The 27320-nt window shown below is 41.4% G+C and overlaps 1 protein-coding gene across 3 annotated transcripts; it reads left to right on the top strand.

Moving 5' to 3' along the window:
- The first annotated feature begins 858 nt into the window (after positions 1 to 858).
- On the top strand, positions 859 to 8445 carry LOC122037451 (mediator of RNA polymerase II transcription subunit 17-like). Of its 3 annotated transcripts, XM_042596944.1 has the most exons (9): positions 859 to 1082; positions 1154 to 1367; positions 2289 to 2402; positions 3141 to 3226; positions 3300 to 3693; positions 3764 to 4228; positions 4322 to 4386; positions 4477 to 4639; positions 7971 to 8445. In XM_042596944.1, the coding sequence occupies exons 1-9, from the start codon at positions 982 to 984 to the stop codon at positions 8289 to 8291; spliced, it is 1923 nt and encodes a 640-aa protein (XP_042452878.1). In that variant the 5' UTR covers positions 859 to 981; the 3' UTR covers positions 8292 to 8445. The 3 variants fall into 3 exon arrangements, with proteins under 3 accessions (XP_042452878.1, XP_042452869.1, XP_042452889.1); XM_042596935.1 differs by having other exon boundaries at positions 860 to 1082; positions 4322 to 4639; XM_042596955.1 differs by lacking the exon at positions 859 to 1082 and having other exon boundaries at positions 1232 to 1367; positions 3152 to 3226; positions 4322 to 4639.
- The last annotated feature ends 18875 nt before the right edge of the window (positions 8446 to 27320 follow it).

The raw sequence follows: 27320 nt of genomic DNA, 5'->3' as shown, positions 1-27320 counted from the left end.
GTTAATGAGCTAATTTTTTGTTAAGGCATAATGAGTTGGATTTGAGTTTTCCAATCCAATTCATTAAAGAGAACTATATATTGATATGATTAAAAGAGAATTAACACACAATTCATTATTGGCCTGATTAGATTTTGGACATCTAAACACAATACCTCTCTTCCTCTTCCTCTCTCTCTCCCTCTCTCTTGCCGCCGACCACAATAAAAGGGTCTCCTCTTGTTGCTGTGAGTCACCCAAAGAAAGAAAATCTTCCTTTTACTTCTTCTTCGTGTTCTTGATCCTTCTCCTTCGCTCGTAGTTAGTACCTTCCGAAAGCCTTCTTGTTCTCTTAGAGTTGTCTTGAAGAGCTCGACATAGATACGAATAGAGATGAGCTTCGATAACGTCGTAAAAGGTTGATGTCTTTCTCATTATAGGTCATTCATAAGGTATATCTAGAATAATTGTCATTAAATTTTATTTTATTTTATGATCTTATCTATGTAATCACATTTTATATGTGTATGACATGTGTGATATAATAAATTAACTTATTTATTATTTAATATTTCGTTATACATATTTACAAAATATATTTTAAAATTCCAACACCTCATACTGTCATTTAATAACTGCTTCCAACGGACATGAGATTGGATGTTTTGGGGAAAGGTAAAATAAAAGTAAGCTCACATACACGATTTGAACAATACCAAAACACCTACGTAATTAGAGGAAAATGTAGAACGAGCTATGCACATGGGTAAATCGACGAATTTTTTAACACCCAATTATTTTTTAAAATTTTTATTTATGATTGTAATAATCCGTTTTTCGGAAAATTAAAAAACAAAAAACAATGCAGGATCTCATTGCTTGCTTTGTTAAGCCCCAAGGGCACGCCTCGCCCTCGAGCCCTATTGGGATTGCTTAGCAAACGCAGGTTGCGTCGGACTGGCGAGTTAACATCCGGCTCCGGGAGTTCGACTGTTCGAGGCCATGGAGGAGAGCAGCAGGAAGAGGGTGGCAATCGATCTCGACAGGCTCCCGATCAAGCGCTTGAACGCCATCGATGAGATCGGCAACGAGCAATTCCCTCCGTGCGAGTCTCTCCTCTCCTTTATCTTCCAGTACTGTGGCAGGAGTGCTCTGAGCCTCTTCCTTTTTTCAGAGATGTTAGCAATGAGGACAAGCGGCTCGGTATGCTTCGGCGGATCGACTTCTCGTCCATAGTGGCGGATAGCATTGAGACGAGGAGAAATCAGAAACGAACCTCCAAGGAGGCCGCTCCCGGACCTCAGCAGACTTGGCCTTGGCAGGGCTTTGTGGAGAATCTGCAGCTTGCCCACCAGGAGTTATCAGTCATCATTGATCTGATCAACACGGTTCTTTCTTGTCTCTCTGGAAGTTGCGCATTCTAGTTTAGACAAAAAAAAATTGTCCTTTTTCTCGTTAACTCGGGCTCAGGAGTAGCTGTCACTATCTCGACTGAGGAGTAAAATGAACTTGGTAATGTTCTGCATTAAGGTTGTGTATTTGTTTACTTTGGAGATCCCTTTAAGATTAGGCATTTGGGGCTTTTAGTTTAAATAGTTCGTTGGAAACGCACTTGGTTTTAGGGCTTACTTTAATGAATTAATTAGTTGTATGTTTTTGGTCAATGATTTAATTAGTTGTAATATCCACAAATTGGTGGTTGAATTCTTATTCCTTGGTGACAAAGTTTTGTCATTTAATTCTCACACAGCCATTGACAACACTGTCCGTTTGCTTCCAGGGTCTTGAATCTGACAGGATTGAATATCATTCAAAAATCGAAATTTGATGAAATAAGGTTAGGAGAGTTTTAGGATCTTAGCAGTCAAGATAGATAGAAAGGATTAAATTTCTTTCCTGTTAAATCCTCCCTTATTATGGCACCCAAGCCTCATTTTCGCTTTTGTGATGGTTCATGATTATTTGCCATGTTGTAATGCTTGCTATAAGTTAAGGCATGTAATGCTCTAGTTGGTTCATATGTGGGTAGTTAGAGATTCTATCTCTTTCCCAATCCTTTATCCTTCTTTGGGACATATGTTAGATTTTGATTTGCAGGTATAGCTAGTTGGTATATCCTATAACACATGATATACCAGTCAGAATTAAATAAGCTGATAATTCTCATCCTTTTCATTTTTGAACATGTTGAGGGTTATTGAGAAGTACAGAGAGGATTTTATGTTAAAGATCTCTTTCATGTAAAATTAATAGATTTTTTAATGTAATTAGATATTATATTATGACTTGTTTCTGGACATCAAATGTAGGTTGAAGCCAATGATGCTGTAGCAGTCGCTGGAATGCAGAGGCCAAAGCAGCTGCCAAATGAAATTCTGTCAGACCTTGCAGTATCTGCAGCAACTAAGCTTCAACGCCTTCGGGTATTATATTTCATTTAACAAAATTTGATAACATTTTTTGGTTTTCTACTCATATTTTTTCAGGTTGAACTGGATTAATTGTCCAACTTAAAACAGAGTTTCACATGTAATTGTAGCCATTTTCTTCCTAAAGAACTCAAGCATTACTGTTTTTGTAGTGGCAAGTATTGCATGTTTATACTTCATATGCATGTCGGAGGTTCTACAATGCATGTTTGTCTTTTATATCTGTTTCAAAGATTCACACAACTAGCATTTGACCTGAAGCTATTGATGAGGTGTTAATGTGTAGGCTTATATAACTTTAGTTTACAATTTAAAAAAATATGGGGATTAAGTTAATAAAATTGGATGCCAAAAATATTTTCAACGATTAATGAGAAGTTTAAAAATGATCTAATTGATTTATATTTTTTGTTTACACATCTAAAATTTTTAATGGCTTTATGAATGGAGTAAAATGTCATTTTTGAATGTGTAAGGGAACATGGAATATTTCCCAAACTCCAATGGAAGTATATATGATTTACCCTAGCTAGTGACAAACTATATATGTTTAGTTGTTAATGTCAAAGGAAAGGCGCCAAATGTTTTCTTTTGGCACTGATTACTACTTTTCTTGGCAGATTGTTGTGATTCTAATTTCTTTTCTCCAAGCAACCAACTACATTTTATGATGAATATTTCCAAATATGGAACAGTATACACAGTTGTTCTGTGTCTCTGAATGTCATGCAGAATCTTGGTAGGTACTTCAAACAATCTTCCAAAGCATTAGAACAGAGAGTCTCAAGAGAGGCAAGATTTTATGGGTCACTGATTAGGTACTTACTTCATATTTATAACAAAGTGTTTTCCGATCTGGGAAAAACTAATTCATGTTCCATGTGCTGGCAGATTGCAGCAACACTGGAAAGTTAAACGACAGCGTGTGTCAGCAACAAGTCCAGGCAATGAGGGGTTCTCATTTGATTTGGTAGACAATACGTCATCAAATACAACCATACTCTCTCATCCATTGCCCAACACTCTTGTTCACATTGTTCGGGAGACTGCAGGCCTTTTGGCCATACAAAGACCACAAAAATCACATCAATGCATATCAATAAGTTATTCTGCCAGTGATTTTAATTCTAGAAATAAGAAGTCCCTTAAAAGGAATATATACAAGTCAGATGAAATTCTACAAGCAAACAGGAAAGAAACTTTAACTGATGAAGATGTCAATTCATGGGTCAAAGATACACATTCAGTTCTCCATGAAATTCATCAATCAATTTTTTTACAGCAGGTACTTCTCTATTGATTTCTTCAGCATTTCGTAGTTTGTAGGTGCTGATTTTTGTTGTCGTGAAATTCAGGTTTTTGATAGGGTAAAGCATGAAAGTTACAGCCCTTCACCAGGAATTTATGTCACTGGGATGCGAGAAGACTTTTTACAGTTAGCAGTTGGTCAAGATACTTCCATTTATTTATCGCTTGTGCCCTTCAAGAAAGAAGATGAGTTTCTTGACTCCATGGGGCATTCACAGAATACCACTAATGAGCACCCTCATTCTGACTCATCAGCACTAGTAGTGATTAATGAGAAAGACATGCTCAATGAAAACAACTTTGGAGTTCCTAGTCCTGCTGGCTTAGAAATTTATGTGATGCATATTTTCCACAAAAATTCTGTGGTAAGATTGAAGGAGAAAAAAATTTCTGCCTCAAGAGCAGCTGTTGCTGGTCAGGCTGCTGCTGATTCTTGCGGGCTCAGTCATTTCTGTAAGACAATTGCTCATAGAATTTTTTCCAACAAAGTTCTGGCAGAAATAGAACGTCTTGTAAGAAGTGTTCCTTTCTCTCTATTTGTTTGATAGTGAAGTTAAGGTGGAGAAAAACATAGATGTTTTGATGTTGTCTTCCTTTGTATGCAGGTCAGTAGGATTCCGTTTGTTCAGTTGTTGTCTCACCCTCCTTGGCATTCCAGAACATCATCATGGTCTCTCTCCTTGAAATTTCCCGAGTCAGTTTTTCATTCTGCCTGTCTGTCTGAGTCTTCAAATAATTATGATGCGAAGGGTTTAATTAGGTCACAGCTTCATACCAAGATAGTGGTCAAGGATGACCAAGTTACAGTGAGCGGAGAAGGTGCACCGAGTACTCTCTGTTCATTCAGAATTTCTCCCAATGTTTCTTCAGTGGGTAGCTATGGGTGTGACTTGGATGATCTTCCACTAATTCTTCTTCAGCAGGTATCCTTGTATCTGTTGCACATAGGTTTTTTTTTTTTTTTTTGTTCAAGAACAAAGATTATGGTTTTACTCAATTTTTACTTAGACTTTCTTTTCCTAACATCTAATGGGTGAGTTGTGAGTCTGGAATCAACAAGAAGCATCAGTAATTAACAAATTAAACACAGACAAACTAACTACCTTATTGGTTAGCATAAGAGAACAGTCCAAAACAAGTGTTCCAAATGGATTACTAAGCAATTATGAGAGCTTCAAGGTGGCTTCAAAACAGTGCTCTGCCATTCTTTTCATCTTGAGGAATTGTAGCATCAAATTCTTTGGTGCCTGTGGACGCCAAGTTCTGGAGGGGTGAAACTTTATTGATGCACTACATAAAGGTTCAGGGATCGAGTTTGCTCATCAAAGATGTAACAGTGTTGCACCTTGCTAGGGTACAAAAGCAACATCCTCAACTTTAAATGGTTTCTATCAGAAGCTTTTGAATGGCTTTCTATGTTTCTCAACCTTGTTCTTTCTTTACTCTCGTAGCCTGGTGTTCTGCTGATTCAATCTTGTCTTCTGATAACCCTGCTTGGTCTTCACTTGAGCTGATCTGATTTATTCTCATTTTTCAAATCAACTTCTATTTATGCCTTGGACTCATGTTGAAAAGGAAAGCATCTTACAATGTGTGCATGTTCATATATGCTGTTGATGAAGGCGTACTAAAATCTCTCTGTGTGGCCATGGTCCTAGATAATCTTACTGAATCCCATAAAATTTTTCTACTTTTCTAATTCTTTTACTTCCTCTTCATGTTTTCATGCTTCCTGCTTAGAATAGTGATTTCTAACAGCAAGAAACAAAACTATGCACCTAGCTTCACAGTTACAGTGGTATCCAAGCTGATTGCATCCAGGATTCATCTCTGTTTTTCCCCACCTTATCTCCATCAGTCAAGCATGGGCCAGAGACTTTAAATCATCCATTCCAATGGCATGGTTCAATCAGATACCTAGCTTTGATTGGTAATGTGTTCCTTTGAAGCTTGAGCTGTTGTAGCTAGTACATTTTTTTTATAGCTAGGCACATAAGAAGAATAGGTATTGAAAGGATTCTTCTCTGTGGTTGCACCAGCTACACCAATAGCTAGGCAGTTGGCCATTTTTTGTGCTGCTTCAGCTGACAATGTACTTTTGTTCTAGTTTTGAAGAAAATTTTTCTCACAAAGTAGTGTTGCTTGCACTTGAAATCATGTTCTATCGAGATGGAAATTGTCTTGTGGTTTTCAAGCCAGTTCAGTTTCTTGTTCTTCACCTAGTTGGAAATTTGTAAGTCCTGAAATTAATAACTAAAAAACTTTCTAATTAGCATTTTACAGTGATTCAATAGACTACAAGGTAGAGGTTCTCAAATTAGACTGATTTATCAAGACAATTTCGATTACATTATTTACTACACAATTAGAGGAAACCCATTCACTGAAGTTGAAAAAGGCTTTAGTATCATGTTTTACCACATGAATGGTATTTTGAGTACAAACTCCTTGACACCAAATTTGAAGATATGATGAGTCAGATGCCTTGTATTATATTCTCCTTGAGTGTCTTATTCCCTGCCCAGCTCCTTGACTTGGGTCTCCAGGAGGATGGATGCCATTGTTTTCCAAATAGACTTTGGTTTAGATCTTTGATATCATATGCCCACAAAGAGTCACTATGGAGTTGGTTGTAATAAATTTAAATTTAAAACAAGCAATTAAGGAAATTAGCTTGTGTGTCAATATAATATAATACAAGAAACTTCTACAGTAATTAAGTGTAAAATGTTGGGGGGAAATGTATGATGTTTCAATTTCAAGTTTCTGGTTTGTAGCACCAACTAGAAAAGAATGAACCAAGGTTCTGAACCACCACAATAACACAGAAATTCACATCAACAGCCTCTTAAATAGAAGCTATTGCTTTCATGAAGTAGAGTGTCTTGCCCATCTGAGCGTGAAAGCCAACTTACTGAGAGGTGTTTGCATAATGAAGTAGAAGACCTCTGTAATATAATTTGTTGTCCGAACCTTTAATTCTTTATCATGTTTTATAATTTTTCTGTACATTGTTTTGAAGTTATACTCATCTAGCATTGACATGACACTACTGATCTTAGGTGGTGTTTGGTTCTCTTCTAGGTATCATAGTATTGTGGAATGGGAATTGATATGAGCTTGGGTATCATTCTTAAAAATAATATTTGGTTAGTTAAATATTTTCAATTGGAATAAACCTAAATTTCTTTTTTTACTCTTAGAGGAAAATAAGAGAAAAAATTAGATGGAAGAAAAAGTTGAATGTGAGAGAAACATATGATGAGAGAGAATGATGAGAGAGAAAGTATCATGAGAAAGAAAGTGTGATAGGAAAAAATGAAGAGAGGAAAAGTGTGATGAAAGAAAATGAGGAGAGAGAGCGTAATAGAAGTGAGAAGAAAAAAAATATGATGAGAGAGAAAGAGTGCTGAGAGAGAAAGAGTGATAGGAAAAAATGAAAAGAGAGAAAGTGTGATGAGAGAAAATGAGAGATTGAGGAGAGAGTATGATGAGAAAATGTGATGAGAGAAAAAGTGTAATGGGAAAAAATAAAATGAGGGAAAGTGTGATGAGAAAAAAATGAGAAGAGAGAGTGTGATGGAAGAGAATGAAAAGAGAGAAAGTGTGATGAAAGAAAATGTGGAGAGAGAGTATGGTAAGAGAGATTGAGGAAAGAGAAAATATGATGAGAGAGAAAGTATGATGAAAAAATGTGAGAATGAAGAGAGAGAAAATGATGAGAGAGTGTGTCTGATGAGAGAAAATACATAGAGAAAATGATAGAGAATGTGTGGTGAGAGAGAAAATGTGATGATAAAATGAGGAGAGAGAAAGTATGCTGAGAGAGAATAAGGAAAGAGAGTGAAATGAAAGAAAAATTGAACAAATATTTTAAGGGTATTTTCGTCCAAAACTTAGTTCTCATTCTCATTTCATCAAAACCCAAAGGAGGGGGTGAGTTTCATGTATATTCAAGTTTTTGGATTTCATTCCAAAATCTTGATTCCATTCCCATCAACCAAATACAAGGTTTAAGAATGAATTTATTCACTCGTTCCCAAACTTCTAAATCAAACGTCACTTTAATTTTTGGTCAACATATAGGTGTTGTATTGCATGCACGTAGTACTGATTAGCTGGCTCTTGTCAAACATGACAATTTCTTAGATAAAAATGCCTAACGACAGGTATCAAGCAGGATTTTAATGCACAAATTCATGTCACCTGTTTTTACTCCAAACAAGGTTGCCTCAACTTCGTTTCCTTCTGCAGATTGCTGGTCGGATTATTCAATGGCTTCATGATGAAGCTTTGATAGTTGGGATGAAGGTGAGAAGAGACTTTTTGTGCCTGTATTTTGATCTTGACCAAGGCGACATGCTTGGTCTAGTGGCCCGCGTGGACCCAGACGATGTCAATGGTTGCATCTCATGGTGGTTGATCATGGAGGATGCTTTGCAAGATGATGGGAAATTCTCTACAAGTACCGGCGAATACAAGAATCGAAGATTTCTCGGGCATCTATCACTTGAAGCACTGTACTTTATGTTGATGGATCTAGTGAATGTAAGTACTGATAATGGATTCAGCTAACATTTGGATGGACCCTAGATGGTGATGCCTTACCGAGAAGGGGCTTACAAGTGCTCATTCAGAATTTGTGATGCTTGAACACGTTGAAGTTGCCATTGGGAATTATGTTTGAGTATATTTCCTTGATCCTCAACGACAGATTATTTGGTGCGCATGGGCTGTATGAAATTGAAATGTTTTATTCTCGACTAGTGGCACCAGTCATTTGGCAGGGTGGGACTGAATTGATACGAATTGAGAAATCTCTAATCCCAGACGAGTTGTGAGTTGAGTTAGGTGGGTCAGCTCATAAGCCTACCATAAAATAAAAAAATAAAAAATAAATATTGAAAAGTTTAAAAATTTTAAGTCTGGTTTACGAATTTCATTAATTTTTTTTAAATTTAAATTTTGGAAAAAAAAATTCTCAATCCGTGAGTTAGACTCAAGTCTGCGGTGGGTCAATCCACGAGGGTCACAGGCTCATACAGATTGGCTTATCTAAATCTGTTTTTAAATGAGTTTTTTTAAATGAGTTTGATTAAATTTTAATTTAATTTATTTAAATTATTTGATAGTGGCGGGTCAAATTTTAAAATTTACGGTATGAAATTGAAATGTTTTATTATGATTTCATTTTAATGTTTAAATAAATGAGTTGAAGTGGAATTTTTAAATGATTTATTTCATTTGATCTATACCTTAATCTAAACTCTATTTCATTCACTATTAAATATTTGTTTCACAAAATGAGTGATTGAGCTTAGCATAGGATCGAATAATAGACCATATCAATTAAATTGGTACGAAAAAATGATTACATATAGAGTGAAACATTTTATTAGTTAAACACTTATTCAATTATACAATACTTCTGTAATCGAATCGCATTGTAATGTTAGTTCATCTATTAAATCTGAATTGGCTGAGATGATGGAATTGCTATTCTTAATTCTAGCTCAAAGTATCAACCATAAAAAACAATTATTCTGTTCTTTCTTATTAAGTTTAATTCATCTTGATAATCTATAAATCTATAGACGGTTTAAACAGAGACATAAATGAATAAGGTAACACGGGCTGGCATAATTGGTATTTGATGTGATATTACGATCACGAGGTTAATTTTTAAGAGGTGAAATTCTCTGGTCTATTTTATAGGGATAAGGGAATGATCTATAATGTATAATGTAATTGTGGTTAAATCATGGTCATAATTCGATCAAAATTAGTTATGATCTTTTTCTAAATTTATCTTCCTACTTAGGTTATAATTTGGATCAGAATGGATGCGCAAAAAGTGGAGGTCGCCTTTGCTCGGTGCCCAGCAGCTTGGCCACCCGCTCTCCACATGTGGTCTCCGAGCGGCCTTCGACCGTCCACCCTGATCCAAACTATAACTTGAATGGGAAGGTGAACCTAGGGAGGGATCATAACCAATTGCAGCTAAATCGCAGTCGTAATCCGACCATAATTTTATTGTGGATCATCCTCTGATTCATAAAAAATGAACCAGAGGATGATTCACAAAAAGTGGACTAGAGGATCTTTGCTCAATTTTCAATGGGTATGAAATGAATCATGAATCACCTAACTTGATGTCAAGGACCACTGTACTTGTGAAACCTTATAATTTACCTTTCTTCCAATTCCATGAGCAATCATAGAGAGTCCCGAATGAGGGTTAATAAAAAAATATATAAAAATTAGTAGTTGTTTTTAAAAGTAAAATGGACATACATAAGCCTCTGACAATTCAGAATCGATAGTAGGGTTATAAATAAATCAAGCATTTGTGAACAAGTTTGGTGTTCAGCTTGGTAAGAGCTGATTTATGTTCATTCAATATACATAAAATTAATTAAACAAACAAGCTGGAATAACTCATTAAGTTAAATAAACAAGCTTGAACACATATGTGTTCAGCTCGTTAACGTTCGTGAACAACGTTTGTGAACAATATTCGTGAACAACGTTCATGAACCATATTCATTAATAAAACTCTTTTCAATATGCTAAATAAATAATAAAATAAAATAAAAATCAATAAATAAATTTAAATTATTAAGCTCAATAACCAATCAAACAACTAAAAGTTTCAAACAATCAAACAAGCTTGAATTGAGAGCTTGATAACATCTAAATGAACCAAGCTCGAACCAAGATCAAGTCAAGCTCGAACCAAGCTCAAGCCAAGCTTGAATTGAGAACTTGATAACATCTAAATGAATCAAACTCAAGCCAAGCTTCAAACAAGCTTAAGCTCATAAAAAAATAAGTCAAGCCAAGCTTGAACATTCATTTCAAAAGTTTGGTTCATTTTAAGCTTGGCTCGGCTCGGCTTCGTTACCTTATCAAACAAGCTTGAACACCCTAAAGCTCGGCTCGGTTTGTTTACAGCCCTAATCGACAGTTCGATGGTTTGAAACCATCAGTGATCCTGTCCGGAATCTGAGTCAGATGAAGGTTGGGTGAGCTGTTGCTGGCGTTGATGGAGGGGCAACTGAGACACCTTTCTTGTATACACTTCCGAAAATGAACTCCCATGTGGTGCTGATGAACGACGAGGACTGAGCCGACGATACCTGAGTTCTGCGCCACTCAGACAAGCACACGGGCATTAGAGGCCAGAAACTAGGGAAAAAGCCCCTGGAGCAGACCCTCCGATACTCAAATTAGGTACTTTTTTTTCCAGAAGAACAGTGTACGAAAGCAAAAGAAAGTAGAAGACAAGTGCCTATGTCCGAGAGAGCATCCTTGCATAAGTGAGAGGACCTCCCTTTTTATATGACAGTGCGTACCTTCTGGAGCCTGGCTGATGTCAGAGAATGTCGGGTGATGGAGGACACTTGGCATCCTCCTGTAGACTGAAGGAAGGTTCCATTCGCAGGTGACTGTAGACTGTTGGAATATTCCCTGACACGCAGCAGTTATTCTCTGACAGACGATTACGATTCTTGACTCGGTTGTCATGTAGCACTTTCTGTCCCGACTAGACAGGAATAGGGCAGCCCGGGATGATCAGTCGGGTATAACACCTGGCCTAAACCTTGAGAGGTCAGGAGCCATGGAGAGATCGTACAAGTGCAGACCGAGAGTTAGCTGACTAGGAATTTTAGCTTACTGAGAGCATCGGACCTAAGTACCACCAGGCCATGAAAGCCCAACCCGTCAAATCTCGGTCAGGTGTCATCCCGACTATCTACCCAGATACCTTAGATCTGGAGTTATGGTCTGTGAGAACTCAACCGGGAATCAAGTTGCTGACATCGTCATCCGGTCTTACTTCCTCTTCCCATATCTGTTGACTGTCACGCCCCCTTGACTTCTGACTGCCACGTCCCTTTTGACTTCTGACTGCCACATCCCCTTGACCTCTGCTGCCCAATCCTTATTGGACCCCACCGTTATGCACCGTATCACAAGCCTCCCCCAAGTCTAGTCGAAAGACGCTTAAGTCTGACTGACTAGACTCATGGTCTAGTTTACTTGTTCTACAACGCCATCCTTAAATGATGCTCCTTTCCCCAGATCCTTGAATACGTAACCTGTTTAATCACCTCATCCACCTTGGGAGAAGGACCTCACCAACCCTTCGAAACCGACTCTTCACGTCTCCCTCTTTAAAAAGGGTCGAGTCCTCTCACACCATTGTACTTTTATTGCTGACTTCTTCTGACCATGGAATCTACTTCTGAGTCTGACGAAGTGTCGTCCTGGCCTCAACAGCTAGTTCATCTGACTCAACTACTTGCCTAAAAGGACACTGTTTTAGCCAAGATGACGCATGACAGAGATCTTCAGTCTTCTCTCCGTTGAGACATTGAGGAACTTTGGTTAGCTGCTAAATCTCAGGCCCGGGCAGAAGTAGCACTGAAGCAAAAAACTTGTGCGGATATGGAGAGTCGAGCTCAATTCCTGATCTATCTAAAAGAGAAACATGCCGCTTCCATATCCCTTCTTCAAGAAGAGAACCGGCTCAAAGATGAAACTATTGCTTAGCAGCGTCGCATTATTCAATTCACCAAGGTAGAGCTAGTTCAAGCGCGATCTAACTCGGGGCAAGTAGGTCATGCGGAACACCTTTGCTCGAGGTGTCGACCGACTACTAACACTGGCACGGACTTCTGATTACTTAGATATCCTTAATTGTGAAATGAGATTTCGAGAAGTGTTCCCCATACTTCATTAAATAAATGCAAATATGGTTGGGCTTCAGTCTCTGTTTCTTTTTCCTTTTTCCTAGCACTCCTTTGTTGGCTAATAACTCGCCCGAGAAAAGGGTAATTTGTGAGTTACCAGGCGCAGTAGTGTGCTTGCTTATAACGCATGCTAAGATGTGAGGACGAGAGTTTGAAATCTTATAATTCGCATTGGGACAAGAGTCTGGAGGCGTGAGAGCATGCTCACTTATAACTCGCACATGGGCGAGAGTCTGGAATCCCGACCGAGAAGTCGTTGGTCGTGAGAGCAAGCTCACTTATAACTCACACTGGGGCGAGAGTCTAGAGGCATGAGACTAAGCTCACTTATAACTCGCACTGGGGCGAGAGTCTAGAGGCATGAGACTAAGCTCACTTATAACTCGCACTGGGGCGAGAGTCTGGAGGCATGAGAGCAAGCTCACTTATAACTCGCACTGGGGAGAGAGTCTGGAATCCCGACCGTAAAGTCATTGGTCGTGAGAGCAAGCTCACTTATAACTCACGCTAGGGCAAGAGTCTGGAGGCGTGAGAGCAAGCTAACTTATAACTCGCACTGGGGCGAGAGTCTGGAATCCCAACAGAGAGGTCGTTGGTCGTGAGAGCAAGCTCACTTATAATTCACACTGGGGCGAGAGTCCGGAGGCGTGAGAGCATGCTCACTTATAACTCGCGCTAGGGCGAGAGTCTGGAGGCGTGAGAGCATGCTCACTTATAACTCGCGCTGGGGCGAGAGTCCGGAGGCGTGAGAGCAAGCTCACTTATAACTCGCCCTGGGGTGAGAGTCTGGAGGCGTGAGAGCATGTTCACTTATAACTCGCGTTGGGGCGAGAGTCTGGAGGCATGAGAGCATGCTCACTTATAACTCGTGCTTATAACTCATGCTGGGACGAGAGTTTGGAGGCGTGAGAGCATGCTCACTTATAACTCGCACTGGGGCGAGAGTTTGGAATCTTGACCGAGAGGTCGTTGGTCGTGAGAGAAATCTCACTTACAACTCGCGTTGGGGCAAGAGTCTGGAGGTGTGAGAGCATGCTCATTTATAACTTGCGCTGGGGTGAGAGTATGGAATCTTGACCGAGAAGCCATTGGTCGTGAGAGTAAGGTCACTTATAACTCGTGCTGGGGCGAGAGTCTGGAGGCGTAAGAGAAAACTCACTTATAACTCGTACTGGGACGAGAGTTTGGAATCCCGATCGAGAGGTCGTTGGTCGTGAGAGCAAGCTCACTTATAACTCGTATTAGGGCGAGAGTTTGGAGGCGTGAGAGCAAACTCACTTATAACTCGCACTGGGGCTAGAGTTTGGAGGCGTGAGAGCAAACTCACTTATAACTCGCACTAGGATGAGAGTATGGAATCTCGATCGAGAGGTCGTTGGTCGTGAGAGCAAGCTCACTTATAACTCGCACTGGGCCGAGAGTCTGGAGGCGTGAGGTCATTCTCACTTATAACTCGTGCTGGGGCATGAGAGTAAGCTCACTTATAACTCGCACTGGGACGAGAGTCTGGAGGCGTGAGAGCATGCTTGCTTATAACTCGCGCTAGGGCGAGAGTCTGGAGGCATGAGAGCATGCTCACTTATAACTCGCACTGGGACGAGAGTCTGGAATCTCAACCGCGAGGTTGTTGGTCATGAGAGCATGACCAGGAAGGGATCAGGAGGCCTGACTAAGAATGAATCTGAAGGTCTGACCAAAAATGAATCTGGAGGTTTGACCGGGAATGGATTTGTAGGTCTGATCAGGAACGGATCTGTAGGTCTGACTAGGAATGAATCTGGAGGTCTGACCAGGGATGGATCTGTAGGTCTGAATAGGAACAGATCTGGAGACTTGCCCATGGATGGATCTGGAGGTCTGACCAGGCAGTGATTCAGATGAGCAACATCTGTGACTTGAAGGGATTGTGCTAGAGGACTAAGTTTAATCCTCCTGCGATCACAAGGTGCAATTCATAAGGCTATAGTCAAATTTAAAACTTACTCTGATTTCAAGGAGGCATAAAGGCGCTGAATTTGGAGCGACACTTCCCGCCACCTTCTTCATTTTCCGAGACAGTCGCATGAAATTTTCAGTCTCCGAGGCATGGTCTTCACAAGGTAAGGCATTCTTGTTCGCATATCCCCCTCCATCATAAATGCCCTTTCCTAGGGAGATGACATATGACCCACTAACTTAATTCGCCATAATGCCTAACGCACGCTTTTTACACGCGACCCCAAATAGCTTCCACTTCTCGATCTGACGGTTGACGTGTGCTAGGCCGTTTCAGTTGTCCGACTCGCTTTCCAATGCTTCCTAAGGGTTTTGGTTTAAAAACCTTAAATGTCGTCCGCCGTTGTTCCTTATCACTTCAATTCCTTCGAGTTTCCTTCTCCTTCTTGCTTTCGCTTGCTCGCCTCCTCCTTCGTGCACTTCCTTTGTCTTCCATAAGTACTCTTCCTTTTTTCCTCTCCCACTCCTTCTGATCTTGTAATGGCCGGTGAGATGGAGGTGCCCTGGTATGTATATTTCCGCTCTGACATGGATAATAGTGACCTTAGGGCAATTCGATCAAGTTCAAGTTCAGAACTTTTTGAGGCTTACAAGCTTCGTTACCCAGGGTAGAATGACCATCCTTCCTCCCCTCCTGCTAGTTTTGTGACCTTTTTTAAGGACTAGCTCCTTAGCGGTCTTTGCTTTCCCATCCATCCGTTCATCTCTTCTTTGAGCAGGTATTTTGGTGTTTCGTTGTCCCAATTCGCCCTCAACGCCTTCCGTGCTATGTGCGGAATGGTGATCCTTTATCGCCTATATCAAATACCTCTGCCCCCGTAACTTTTTCATCATTTTTACACCCTTAAACTCTCGGAGCTGGGTGTTTTCATGGTGCAGTCCAGGGTCGGGTATATGTACTTTGACGGGATGCCTTCTTCTAACAAAGGTTGGAAATCTAGATTTTTCTATGTTTAGTTGCCCGATCCAACATCCTGGCTAGCTGAGTGGTGCTATAACCTTCCCACTCCCTTTGAGCTATGCGACCACCAACATCAACCACCGTGCCACACAGCATCTGAAAAGTTGGAGGGCGTGTAACTGCGGCTCCCTTTTTTGCTAAGAGAGAGCATGTTATATACTTTTGGGTTCAGCTCCATCCAGACGTCTTTGGGCGCTCCTTTTGGTAAGATCCAATACCCCCACTTCCCGATCTTTTCTAACTGAGGTATTTTCTTTATGTTTGCAGAAGCAACCATGTTTCGCGCCTATGCCCTTAACTCTTCCAAGCTACCCAACGATATTCTGAAGAAACTAGGTCTAGAGATTTTGGAGGAACATGAGGTTCCTTATGCCCCGTAGGCCAGCGCCTCGACGGAGTCCTCTTCTCAGCCGTCCGTGGACCCCCGATACCCTTGGAATCGACGCGACCGTGGAGGATAGGACCCCCTCTCCTCCTCTAGAGAAACGTCTGCGCCTCCAGTGCAAAAGTAAACAGGTCATCCCATCAGTTCAATTTTCTCCATCGAAGCCTCCTCTTTCCTCCAAGGCCAAGGCGAAAACCCCTGCCCGGGTAACCCCCTCTCCAATAACAGAGGTTGCAAGTTCTCCCTCCCAGTTTTTGTCCCGAAGCAAACCATCTCCCGGGCGAGAGACTAGCCCGAGGATTCCACGACCCTGTCTCTTCCACCTCCTGCTCCTACTTCAACCCCCACCTCTTCTTCGCGCCCCAAGGAGTGCACCAAGGGCAAATATGCATTCAACTCTTCCTTCCAGCTATCTTCCCTGTAGGTGCAGGGTCCTATCCCATCGGCCAACGCTTCTCCTCACTATGGCCAAGTGAAGTTTCATGGGGCCCTGCCCGAGTCATGGAAGACTGTTGCCGACCAGATTTTGGAAGGCCCTCCTCTGGAGCTAGCTGATCTGTTCTATAATCTGCTAGTATCGGTGAGTTGTCTATGCTTCCTTCTCAGACCCTTGAGATAAAGCTAATATTTCCTTACTCCGAACAGGCCTGCACCATGGGTCTAAGTATATCTGTTGGGTTCTTCGGGCCGCGAAAACCGCTTTTTCGCGTCACGGAAACCCCGAGTTACCCAAAGCCGTAGATCCGTGCAAAGATTCGTAAACAAAACTTTTCGAAAAACCTTTTCTTGTACGAGTTTGTAAAACCTTAGATCTACACTAGATAAGGGTTATACCTTCGAAGCGTGCCTTTCGCTTATCCCGCTCGTCCAAGGAGTTGCCGGATCTCTAGACCGTCAAGCGCCGATCCTCTAGAAGTATCCACACGGACACGTAGGTGGAGAAAACCTCACACAAAGGTGTGCTAGCACCTTGGTGAGATTCGGCCAAGCAAGGAGGAGAGGGAGAGGGAGAGCTTAAGAGGAAGAAGGAGGAAGAATCACCACACTTGAATGAAAATGAATTCACATTCCTTCACAAAGTGGCCGGCCACTTTCTTCTTGTGTAACTCCCCATTAAATGCAATTAATGTGAAGTTAATAAGAAAATGGCTTTGTAACTTCCATGAGGTGGCACCCATGATGATGTGGAATATCATTATTGGTCCACCTAATGCCAACTCACCAATGAGGTGGCAAAAGGTCAAGTCAAAATTGACCTTTGGACTTCCTTCTCAAGTCAAGTCAAACTTGACCCAATCTCTATCATGGTTAATCTAATCTAACCATTTGATTCGAGTCAACTTAATATAATGAATCTAATTCATTAAATTAAATTAATTCAATGAGTCAAAATCTAAATTAGACTCATTGAACACATGAAACAACTTGAGTCGAACTCAAGTTAGCCCAATTAGGATTACTCTTAATCCAATTTGATTCATCAAATGAATCTAATCCTCTTGGTTCACCATATGAACCTAATCTCCATCTAATTGTCCTAAGTGTGTGACCCTATAGGTTCTTGTAACGTTGGCAATGCCCTAAACCCATTTAGGAGCATAAGTAATGAGCGGTATCTAGCAACACATCATTACTACCCAAGTTACAAGAATGTCGAGATCCGACATCACCTTGTGACTACCAATTGTGACTACTCACAAAATAATGACAAGTGTCCTTCTATCCTAGACATCTAGATTGATCAATGTGAGGCATAGACCGTGTCATCCTCTAATCAATCTAAATCTTGAATTCTAAGTAGACTCACTCGATCAAATGAGCTCAACATCTAATGTTGACTCATTTGGGCATGGCCATGCACTTAGTGGTCTCACTCTATCAAGAATACCGATGTCGCTCCCGTCATATGGGAGGGATAGATCCCATCTACATCACTCATCCTCTACATAATTCGTTATATACCCAGTAATCGCCTTTATAGTCCACCCAGTTACGGGTGACGTTTGACGAAACCAAAGTACATAACTCCTTATGTAGGGATCCATGGTGACTTCAGGTCTAAGGACTAATAGTCATACTAATAGCCACATGAGAAAGTATATGACACTCATATAACGATCCATGATACTTTCTCATGGCGGGTCATTCAGTATACATTCTCTAATGCATACCCATGTGTCAGCTTGATATCTCTATATCCATGACTTGTGAGATCAAGCCATCGAGCTGACCTACATGCTAGTCTTATTGTATTAACATTGTCCCTGAATGCTAATACTCGACTAGGAATGATTTAGAGTAGTGTTCCCTATATCATCTCACTATCGATTCAACTAATCGATTGATATAGGTATGAACCTTCTACTTAAGGACGCTATTATACTTAGTCTATTTGACACTAATATAAATAAGTATAATAACCAAACAAATGCCTTTATTAATATAAAAGAATATGATATACATGAGTCCATACAATCATCAAATGATTGGCTCTAGGGCTCTAACTAACAATCTCCCACTAGCACTAATGCCAATCAGTATAGGCTCTAAGCCTAAAGACCTAGTGTGACCATCATGCTTCCTCTGTGCCAAAGCCTTGGTTAAGGGATCTACGATATTAGCCTCTGTAGGTACTCTGTAAATCTTCACATCTCCTCTATCGATAATCTCTCGAATGAGATGGAAGCGCCGTAGTATATGCTTGGTCCGCTGGTGTGAACGAGGTTCCTTCGCCTGTGCTATAGCTCCATTGTTGTCATAATAGAGCTCAATTGGGTCAGCGATGCTAGGAACCACCCCAAGTTCAATAATGAACTTGCGAATCCAAACTGCCTCCTTTGCTGCCTCTGATGCAGCAATATATTCGGCTTCTATTGTAGAATCAGCTACTGTATCCTGCTTCGAACTCTTCCAGCTGACAGCACCACCATTAATGCAAAATATGAACCCTGACTGCGATCGGTAATCATCCTGATCGGTCTAAAAGCTGTCATCACTGTAACCCTTTACAGTTAGCTCATCATTGCCTCCATATATCAAGAAATATTCTTTAGTCCTTCGTAAGTACTTAAGAATATTCTTGACCGCTATCCAGTGACTTTCACCTGGATCTGACTGGTATCTGCTCGTCATGCTCAAAGCATACGAGACATCAGGTCGAGTACACAGCATGGCGTACATGATCGATCCTATGGCTGAGGCATAAGGGATCTGATCCATGCGGTCTCTCTCCTCTCTAGAAGAGGGACCTTGAGTCTTCGAAAGACTCACGCCATGTGACATCGGCAGAAATCCCTTCTTGGAGTTCTGCATGGCAAACCGAAGGAGTACCTTGTCAATATATGTACTCTGACTTAGGCCAAGCAATCTCTTAGATCTATCTCTATAGATCTGTATCCCTAGAATGCGGGATGCCTCACCTAAGTCCTTCATTGAGAAGCAACTCCCTAGCCAGGTCTTGACAGACTGAAGCATAGGGATGTCCTTCCCAATGAGTAGTATGTCATCCACATACAATATGAGGAAGACAACTATATCCCCTACAACCTTCTTGTAGACACAAGGTTCATCTTCATTCTTGATGAAACCAAACTGTTTGATTGCATCATCGAATCGAAGATTCCAGCTCCGAGAAGCTTGCTTTAGTCCATAAATGGACCTATGCAACTTGCATACTCTACTAGTATGTTGTGGATCTACCACCCCCTCAGGTTGTGTACTGTACCCATCCTCGAGTAGGTTTCCATTCCGAACCGCGGTTTTGACATCCATCTGCCATATCTCATAGTCCTGGTCGGCTGCACTAGCAAGCATGATCCGAATGGACTTAAACCTCGCTACTGGAGAAAAGGTTTCATCATAGTCAATACCATGAATCTGCTTGAAACCTTTAGCTACCAAGTGAGCCTTATAAATAAGTCCATCCATGTCAGTCTTTCTCTTAAAGACCCACTTACACCCAATGGGTTTTACCCTTCAGTGGATCAACCAAAGTTCATACTTGGTTGGTGTACATGGATTTCATTTCGATCTCATGGCTTCTAGCCATTTCTCGAATCTGGTCTCATCAGCTTCTCGATAGGTGGTAGGCTCATCCTCTATGAGCATAACGTCATCATGGTCAGACAAGAGAAATGAGTATCTCTCAGGCTGACGACGTACCCTATCAGACCTGCGAAGAGGTATGTCTACTTGAACCGGTTGTTGTTCCTCAACTCCTTGTGGAACAACATCATCCACAACACTTTGTGGTTCCAGTTCAATTTTCATCGAGGCATCAGTGCTATTGTTCGCATCTTGAACTTCTTCAAGATCGAACGCGCTCCCACTAGTCTTTCTAGAAACAAAGTCCCTTTCTAGAAAGACTCCAGTCTTTGCCACAACTATCTTGTGCTGACTGGGAATGTAGAAGTAATATCCCTTAGTTTCCTTGGGATATCCAATAAAGTAGCACTTGTCGGATTTGGGTCCTAATTTGTCTGAGACTTGACGTCGTACGTAAGCCTCACAACCCCAAATCCTCATGAAAGACACCTGGGCATCTCTCCCAGTCCATATCCTATATGGTATCTTTATCACGGCCTTTGATGGAACTTGGTTGAGTATGAAAGCTGCCGTGTCTAGAGCATATCCCCATAGATATGTCGGAAGATCTGTGTGACTCATCATAGATCATACCATATCTAATAAGGTACGATTTCTCCTTTCGAATACACCTTTCCACTGTGGTGTTCCAGGAGGAGTGAGTTGAGATAAAATCCCACACTCAGCTAAGTAGTCACGAAACTCATGGCTTAAGTATTCACCACCTCGATCTGATCGAAGTACCTTAATACTCTTGCCAAGCTGGTTCTGTACTTCATTCTTGAATTCTTTGAACTTTTCAAAGGATTCAGACTTATGTGTCATCAAGTACACATAACCGTATCTACTGAAATCATCAGTAAATGTGATGAAGTACCTATAACCGCCTTTAGCAGCAACATTGAAAGGGCCACATACATCACTATGTATGAGTCCTAACAAATCAGTTGCTCTCTCGCTATGCCCACTAAAGGGCGTCTTGGTCATCTTGCCTCGTAGGCATGACTCGCATATCTCATATGATTCTAAATCAAATGAGTCCAGCAAACCATCCTTATGGAGCTGGGATAAGCGCTTGTCATTTATATGACCTAAGCGATAGTGCCAGAGGTAGGTTTGGTTCATGTCATTTGACTTGAACCTCTTGGTACTAATGTTATAGATAGGACTCTCAAGGTCTAGAATATATAGTCCGTTTATTAGTGGTGCACTACAATAGAACATATCTTTTAAATAAACAGAACAACATTTGTCTTTTATTATAAAAGAGTATCCTTTCTTGTCTAAACAAGAAACTGAAACTATGTTCTTAGTAAGAGCAGGCACATAACAACAATCATCTAAATTTAGTACAAGCCCAGAGGGCAGAGATAGCTGATAAGTTCCTACAGCAACAGCAGCAACCCGTGCTCCATTGCCTACTCGTAGGTCCACCTCGCCCTTTACCAATGCTCTGCTATTTCTCAGCGCATGCACATCAGTACAAATGTGAGAAGCACATCCAGTATCTAATACCCATGATGTAGAAATAGATAGATTGACTTCTATAACATATATACCTGAAATGGAAGTCTCACTTCGCTTCTTCTTAAGATCTTCCAAGTATACCTTGCAGTTCCTCTTCCAGTGCCTGGTCTGACCGCAGTGGAAGCAGGTAGCATCCTTGGCGACCCCTCCTTTAGGCTTCAGTGCCTTGCCTTTGCCCTTGGTTTGGGACTTTCCCTTACCTTTGGGCTTGCCCTTGCCCTTGTACTTCTGGACCATCAGAATGGGCTTAATCTTCTTAAGGTTAATCTCAGCAGTTCGTAACATACTAAGTAACTCGGGCAGTGGCTTGTCAATCTCGTTCATGTTATAGTTGAGAACGAATTGACTATAGCTATCTGGCAAGGACTGCAAGATCAAGTCAGTGGCCAGCTCTTGGCCAAGTGGGAACCCCAGTCTTTGTAGATTCTCTATGTACCCAATCATCTTGAGTACATAAGGACCTACAGGAGCCCCGTCTGACATCTTGCACTGAAACAGTGCCTTCGAGATCTCAAATCTCTCATGCCTCGCTTGTCCCTGATATAGTTGGCGAAGATGCTCAACCATATCAAAAGCGCCCATCAACTCATGTTGCTTCTGAAGCTCTGAGTTCATGGTCGCGAGCATTAGACAGGACACATCTAATGCGTCGTCTTGATGCTTCTTGTAAGTATCTTTGTCGGCTCGCGGGGCATTGGCAGGAGGAGCCTCCGGAATGGGCTGCTCCAAAGCATACACTTATGCTCCCGGGTGAGAACTATTCTCAAGTTCCTGCATCATCCAGGAAATTCGCTCCTTGAGCTTGTCCTTCTCAAGGATGGATCGCAAGGAGAAGGAATTCGTGTTCGACGTTATGGTTATCTACAACAGAAAATTTGCAGAAATAAATATCATATTCTTTTAAAATCATTTAATTAGGCCTTTAATTAAATGATGCTCCCACTGAATTCTATAATTCTTGTGGGACAAGATCCACATCATACTAACCCTTGAGTTAGCTTTGGCTAATACGCCCAAGGCTTAGTATGATCGGTAGGTAACGATTACCAATTATATCTCTATGCAACTCTTGTTTATAGAATAAAATCCATATTTATATTAAAACTCGAGTTAGCTTTGGCTAATACGCCCGAGAATTAATATAAACGTGATTTTGTCCTACCTTTCCAACCATTGGAAGAATGCCTATAGTTGACTCGATCCAACCGAGTAACTAGGAATACTCAATCTAATTGAGTTTGTATTCACCCATGCGTTGATAGGCGGGACCAAGATTGTCCCTCCGTACCCTACCAAGATAATATGTATTGCTCTGCTTTGGCAGATTCAACAATACATGTGATCGAGGTAGTGATAGGTATCACGGCACGGTTAGGCATTTTAGAGTTGGTTCGATCTAGATCTAATCTAATCGAGAAGGATGCATCTTGTGCACGACTTAGATCTAATCTAATCGCAAAGGTGCATCATGTGCACGACTTAGATCTAATCTAATCGTTAAGGCACTAATTGATTAATTAATTATTAAACATGCATCAAATACATAACAATTAATTAATTAATCTATTTGTGATTTAGTCATGGCCCTACTACGATCTTCTCAAGCCAATGAGAAGATCGATTGGTCAACCTAGGGTCAACAGCTTCTCCAAGCGCCTCCCTTTGACCACCTTGTGTTGCTCGTGCCCGCCTCGGAACTCCGTCTCGTGTGGACCCTCCACCGCTCCAATTTGTACATTACAATTTGAAACTCGAGTTACATTCGAGTCTAAATCTAATTTACAACAAGAATATAAGAGAAGGCACGACGCGCAGGTCGCGAATAAATAAAAACATACAACACGCGCAAACACATAACGGCACGCAGGCCGTATTATGAATTACAACACAACCAATCATATTGGGTTTTTGGGCCATGACTATCACAAAATTTATATATAATTCAAAATTATATATTTTCATAATTTTCTATAATTTTAAAATTAATTTTTTAAAATTTTTACGAGTAAAATTTCCCGGCGGTCCCGTTTAGCGGTTTCGGGCGCAATCTCGGAACGGATCCCCTTGCGGGGCCCAGGGGCAGCGCCCCTACCCGCGATCTAACCATCACGAGGGTTCCTTTGCGATCCAACACCGCCTAAACCCGCTGTCCCAAAACGATTTGGGCCGAGACATTGCCGTTTCGGAAAAAGCGATTTCGGGTGCAACCGTGGAGCAAATCCCCTTGCGGGGTTAGGGGTAGTACCCCTACCCACGATCTAACCATCGTGAGTTGCTCCTTTGCGATCTAATGGCACCTGACCCCGCTGTCCCAAACGGATTTGGGGCAAAACGAAGCCGTTTAAAAGAAAACTTTCCGGTAGACGAAGCCTACAAGTGCCGAGACACTTGTGCTTCGTTTCTACGGAAAAATTACTCATAAAAACTCTAAAAACTCAATTTTTACAGAAAATCACAGAAGGTATATTTTTCATAAAAATACAAACGAACTCGTACAAGTCTTTGCACGTGGCTCTGATACCACTGTTGGGTTCTTCGGGTCGCGAAAACCGCTTTTTCGCGTCGCGGAAACCCCGAGTTACCCAAAGCCGTAGATCCGTGCAAAGATTCGTAAACAAAACTTTTCGAAAAACCTTTTCTTGTACGAGTTTGTAAAACCTTAGATCTACACTAGATAAGGGTTATACCTTCGAAGCGTGCCTTTCGCTTATCCCGCTCGTCCAAGGAGTTGCCGGATCTCTAGACCGTCAAGCGCCGATCCTCTAGAAGTATCCACACGGACACGTAGGTGGAGAAAACCTCACACAAAGGTGTGCTAGCACCTTGGTGAGATTCGGCCAAGCAAGGAGGAGAGGGAGAGGGAGAGCTTAAGAGGAAGAAGGAGGAAGAATCACCACACTTGAATGAAAATGAATTCACATTCCTTCACAAAGTGGCCGGCCACTTTCTTCTTGTGTAACTCCCCATTAAATGCAATTAATGTGAAGTTAATAAGAAAATGGCTTTGTAACTTCCATGAGGTGGCACCCATGATGATGTGGAATATCATTATTGGTCCACCTAATGCCAACTCACCAATGAGGTGGCAAAAGGTCAAGTCAAAATTGACCTTTGGACTTCCTTCTCAAGTCAAGTCAAACTTGACCCAATCTCTACCATGGTTGATCTAATCTAACCATTTGATTCGAGTCAACTTAATATAATGAATCTAATTCATTAAATTAAATTAATTCAATGAGTCAAAATCTAAATTAGACTCATTGAACACATGAATCAACTTGAGTCGAACTCAAGTTAGCCCAATTAGGATTACTCTTAATCCAATTTGATTCATCAAATGAATCTAATCCTCTTGGTTCACCATATGAACCTAATCTCCATCTAATTGTCCTAAGTGTGTGACCCTATAGGTTCTTGTAACGTTGGCAATGCCCTAAATCCATTTAGGAGCATAAGTAATGAGCGGTAGCTAGCAACACATCATTACTACCCAAGTTACAAGAATGTCGAGATCCGACATCACCTTGTGACTACCAATTGTGACTACTCACAAAATAATGACAAGTGTCCTTCTATCCTAGACATCTAGATTGATCAATGTGAGGCATAGACCGTGTCATCCTCTAATCAATCTAAATCTTGAATTCTAAGTAGACTCACTCGATCAAATGAGCTCAACATCTAATGTTGACTCATTTGGGCATGGCCATGCACTTAGTGGTCTCACTCTATCAAGAATACCGATGTCGCTCCCGTCATATGGGAGGGATAGATCCCATCTACATCACTCACATCCCTCTACATAATTCGTTATATACCCAGTAATCGCCTTTATAGTCCACCCAGTTACGGGTGACGTTTGACGAAACCAAAGTACATAACTCCTTATGTAGGGATCCATGGTGACTTCAGGTCTAAGGACTAATAGTCATACTAATAGCCACATGAGAAAGTATATGACACTCATATAACGATCCATGATACTTTCTCATGGCGGGTCATTCAGTATACATTCTCTAATGCATACCCATGTGTCAGCTTGATATCTCTATATCCATGACTTGTGAGATCAAGTCATCGAGCTGACCTACATGCTAGTCTTATTGTATTAACATTGTCCCTGAATGCTAATACTCGACTAGGAATGATTTAGAGTAGTGTTCCCTATATCATCTCACTATCGATTCAACTAATCGATTGATATAGGTATGAACCTTCTACTCAAGGACGGTATTATACTTAGTCTATTTGACACTAATATAAATAAGTATAATAACCAAACAAATGCCTTTATTAATATAAAAGAATATGATATACATGAGTCTATACAATCATCAAATGATTGGCTCTAGGGCTCTAACTAACAATATCACAGTATGTGATCGACCCAACGAGAGAACAAGTCGTTGAGGGCTCGCCTTCGAGAGTTGGAATCCCCTGCTACCACCGACCACATTTTTTATTTGACCGCCTCTGATGATACACCGATACAATCTTGTCTTCAGACTGTGGGGGAAAATGCTCAAACTGCCCGGACCTAGGTCAGGAAGAATTAGAGAAGGTGCAGATATTGTAGTCAGCCCTGAAGACCAATGAGTCCAAGCTCAAGTCTAAAGGGTTGAAGCGCACCCAAATTGTGGCTGATTTAGAGGAGAAGGAAACTGAGGTGGTGACCCTCTCTTTGCAGCTGAGGGAACTATAGGAAGCGCACGCTGCTCTGGCGAAAGATCTGGAGGCAAAGAAGGCAGACCTTATCGCTAGTACTGACCGGGAAGCTGCTCTTCGGAAGCAATGAGAGGTAGGCTCGGCTACCCTGAAGTCCCTCCAAGCAGATCTATCCAAGGCCAAGGATGAAGCTGCCACCACTCGCCAAGAGTTGGCCTTGGTCCGAGTTGATGCGGGCAAGGCCAAAGACGAGCTAAAAGATTACCAGGCTGGTGAGGCTGCTCGTCTGGAAGCTTATAAGGCCTCTTATCTTGTTTCCGAAGTATTTGGGGGTGAAGATAGGCAGTCTCATCGATCGGATGGTCTGCTACAGAGGTGTGGGGGCCCTTCTACAGCTTCGTGAGAAAGGCTACCTCCGGTTGGCCCCTCTTGAGGATTTTCTGGACAGGGGTCGCCTTCTACGAGAGCTTTCCGACGATGCCTTCCTGTCTTTTGATGATTAGCTAACACTTGCCCTATATCCTTCTCCTTCACTAATGTGTATTTAGAAGTTGAAAGTTATTATAGGCATGTGTCTGGGTGGATAATCCTAGTGTCTTGTGTTGTCTATTATATTCACATATATCCCCCACTTATTCCATGTTTGCTACGTTCAAGTAATTTGTTCACTCCACATCCTTCATGCAGAGGGCTTGTCGACTTAGTCTCCATGTAGGCGTTAAAGCGCACGACCAGTCGAGTTTTTGTTACCCGACCGGGCATCTAATCTAATTAGTTTGTTTAATGTACCGACTAGGTTTGGTGATGGGGCTACCCGATCAATCGCTTTATCTGATTGGTCTATTTTAGAGTGCCCGATCGGGTTTCGCGCGACCGATCTACTCGTCTGGTCGCGAGCCACCGTACCCGAGAATTTTGAGGGGGGATCCGTTGTAGCCTCGCCTATTCCCAAAGTCACAGCAACCCCTCATTTCCCCTTATGTCTTTCATTTGCACGTTTTCCGACACGCCCCCTTCGGCTCGATTTTCTAGAAGGATCTCACGACAGTCACTGCTCTTAGGTTTACGGTTGACGTTAGCTACTTTGAATACAAATTATTTGATGGGTGATGATGACGAGGCTCTCTATGCCTCCTTAGTAGCTATAAATATCCTTTCCCCTCATCTTCACTGAACTTTTCGCCTCAAGCGTAAGCCTTCCTCTTGATTTCGGTGTCGGTTGTGCTCTGCCC

The sequence above is a fragment of the Zingiber officinale genome, chromosome 1A (assembly GCF_018446385.1).
Source record: "Zingiber officinale cultivar Zhangliang chromosome 1A, Zo_v1.1, whole genome shotgun sequence".
In the NCBI taxonomy this organism is placed as follows: domain Eukaryota; kingdom Viridiplantae; phylum Streptophyta; class Magnoliopsida; order Zingiberales; family Zingiberaceae; genus Zingiber; species Zingiber officinale.
The sequence above is the reverse complement of the archived record's forward strand: the minus strand, read 5'-3'. Positions and strand labels throughout refer to the sequence as shown.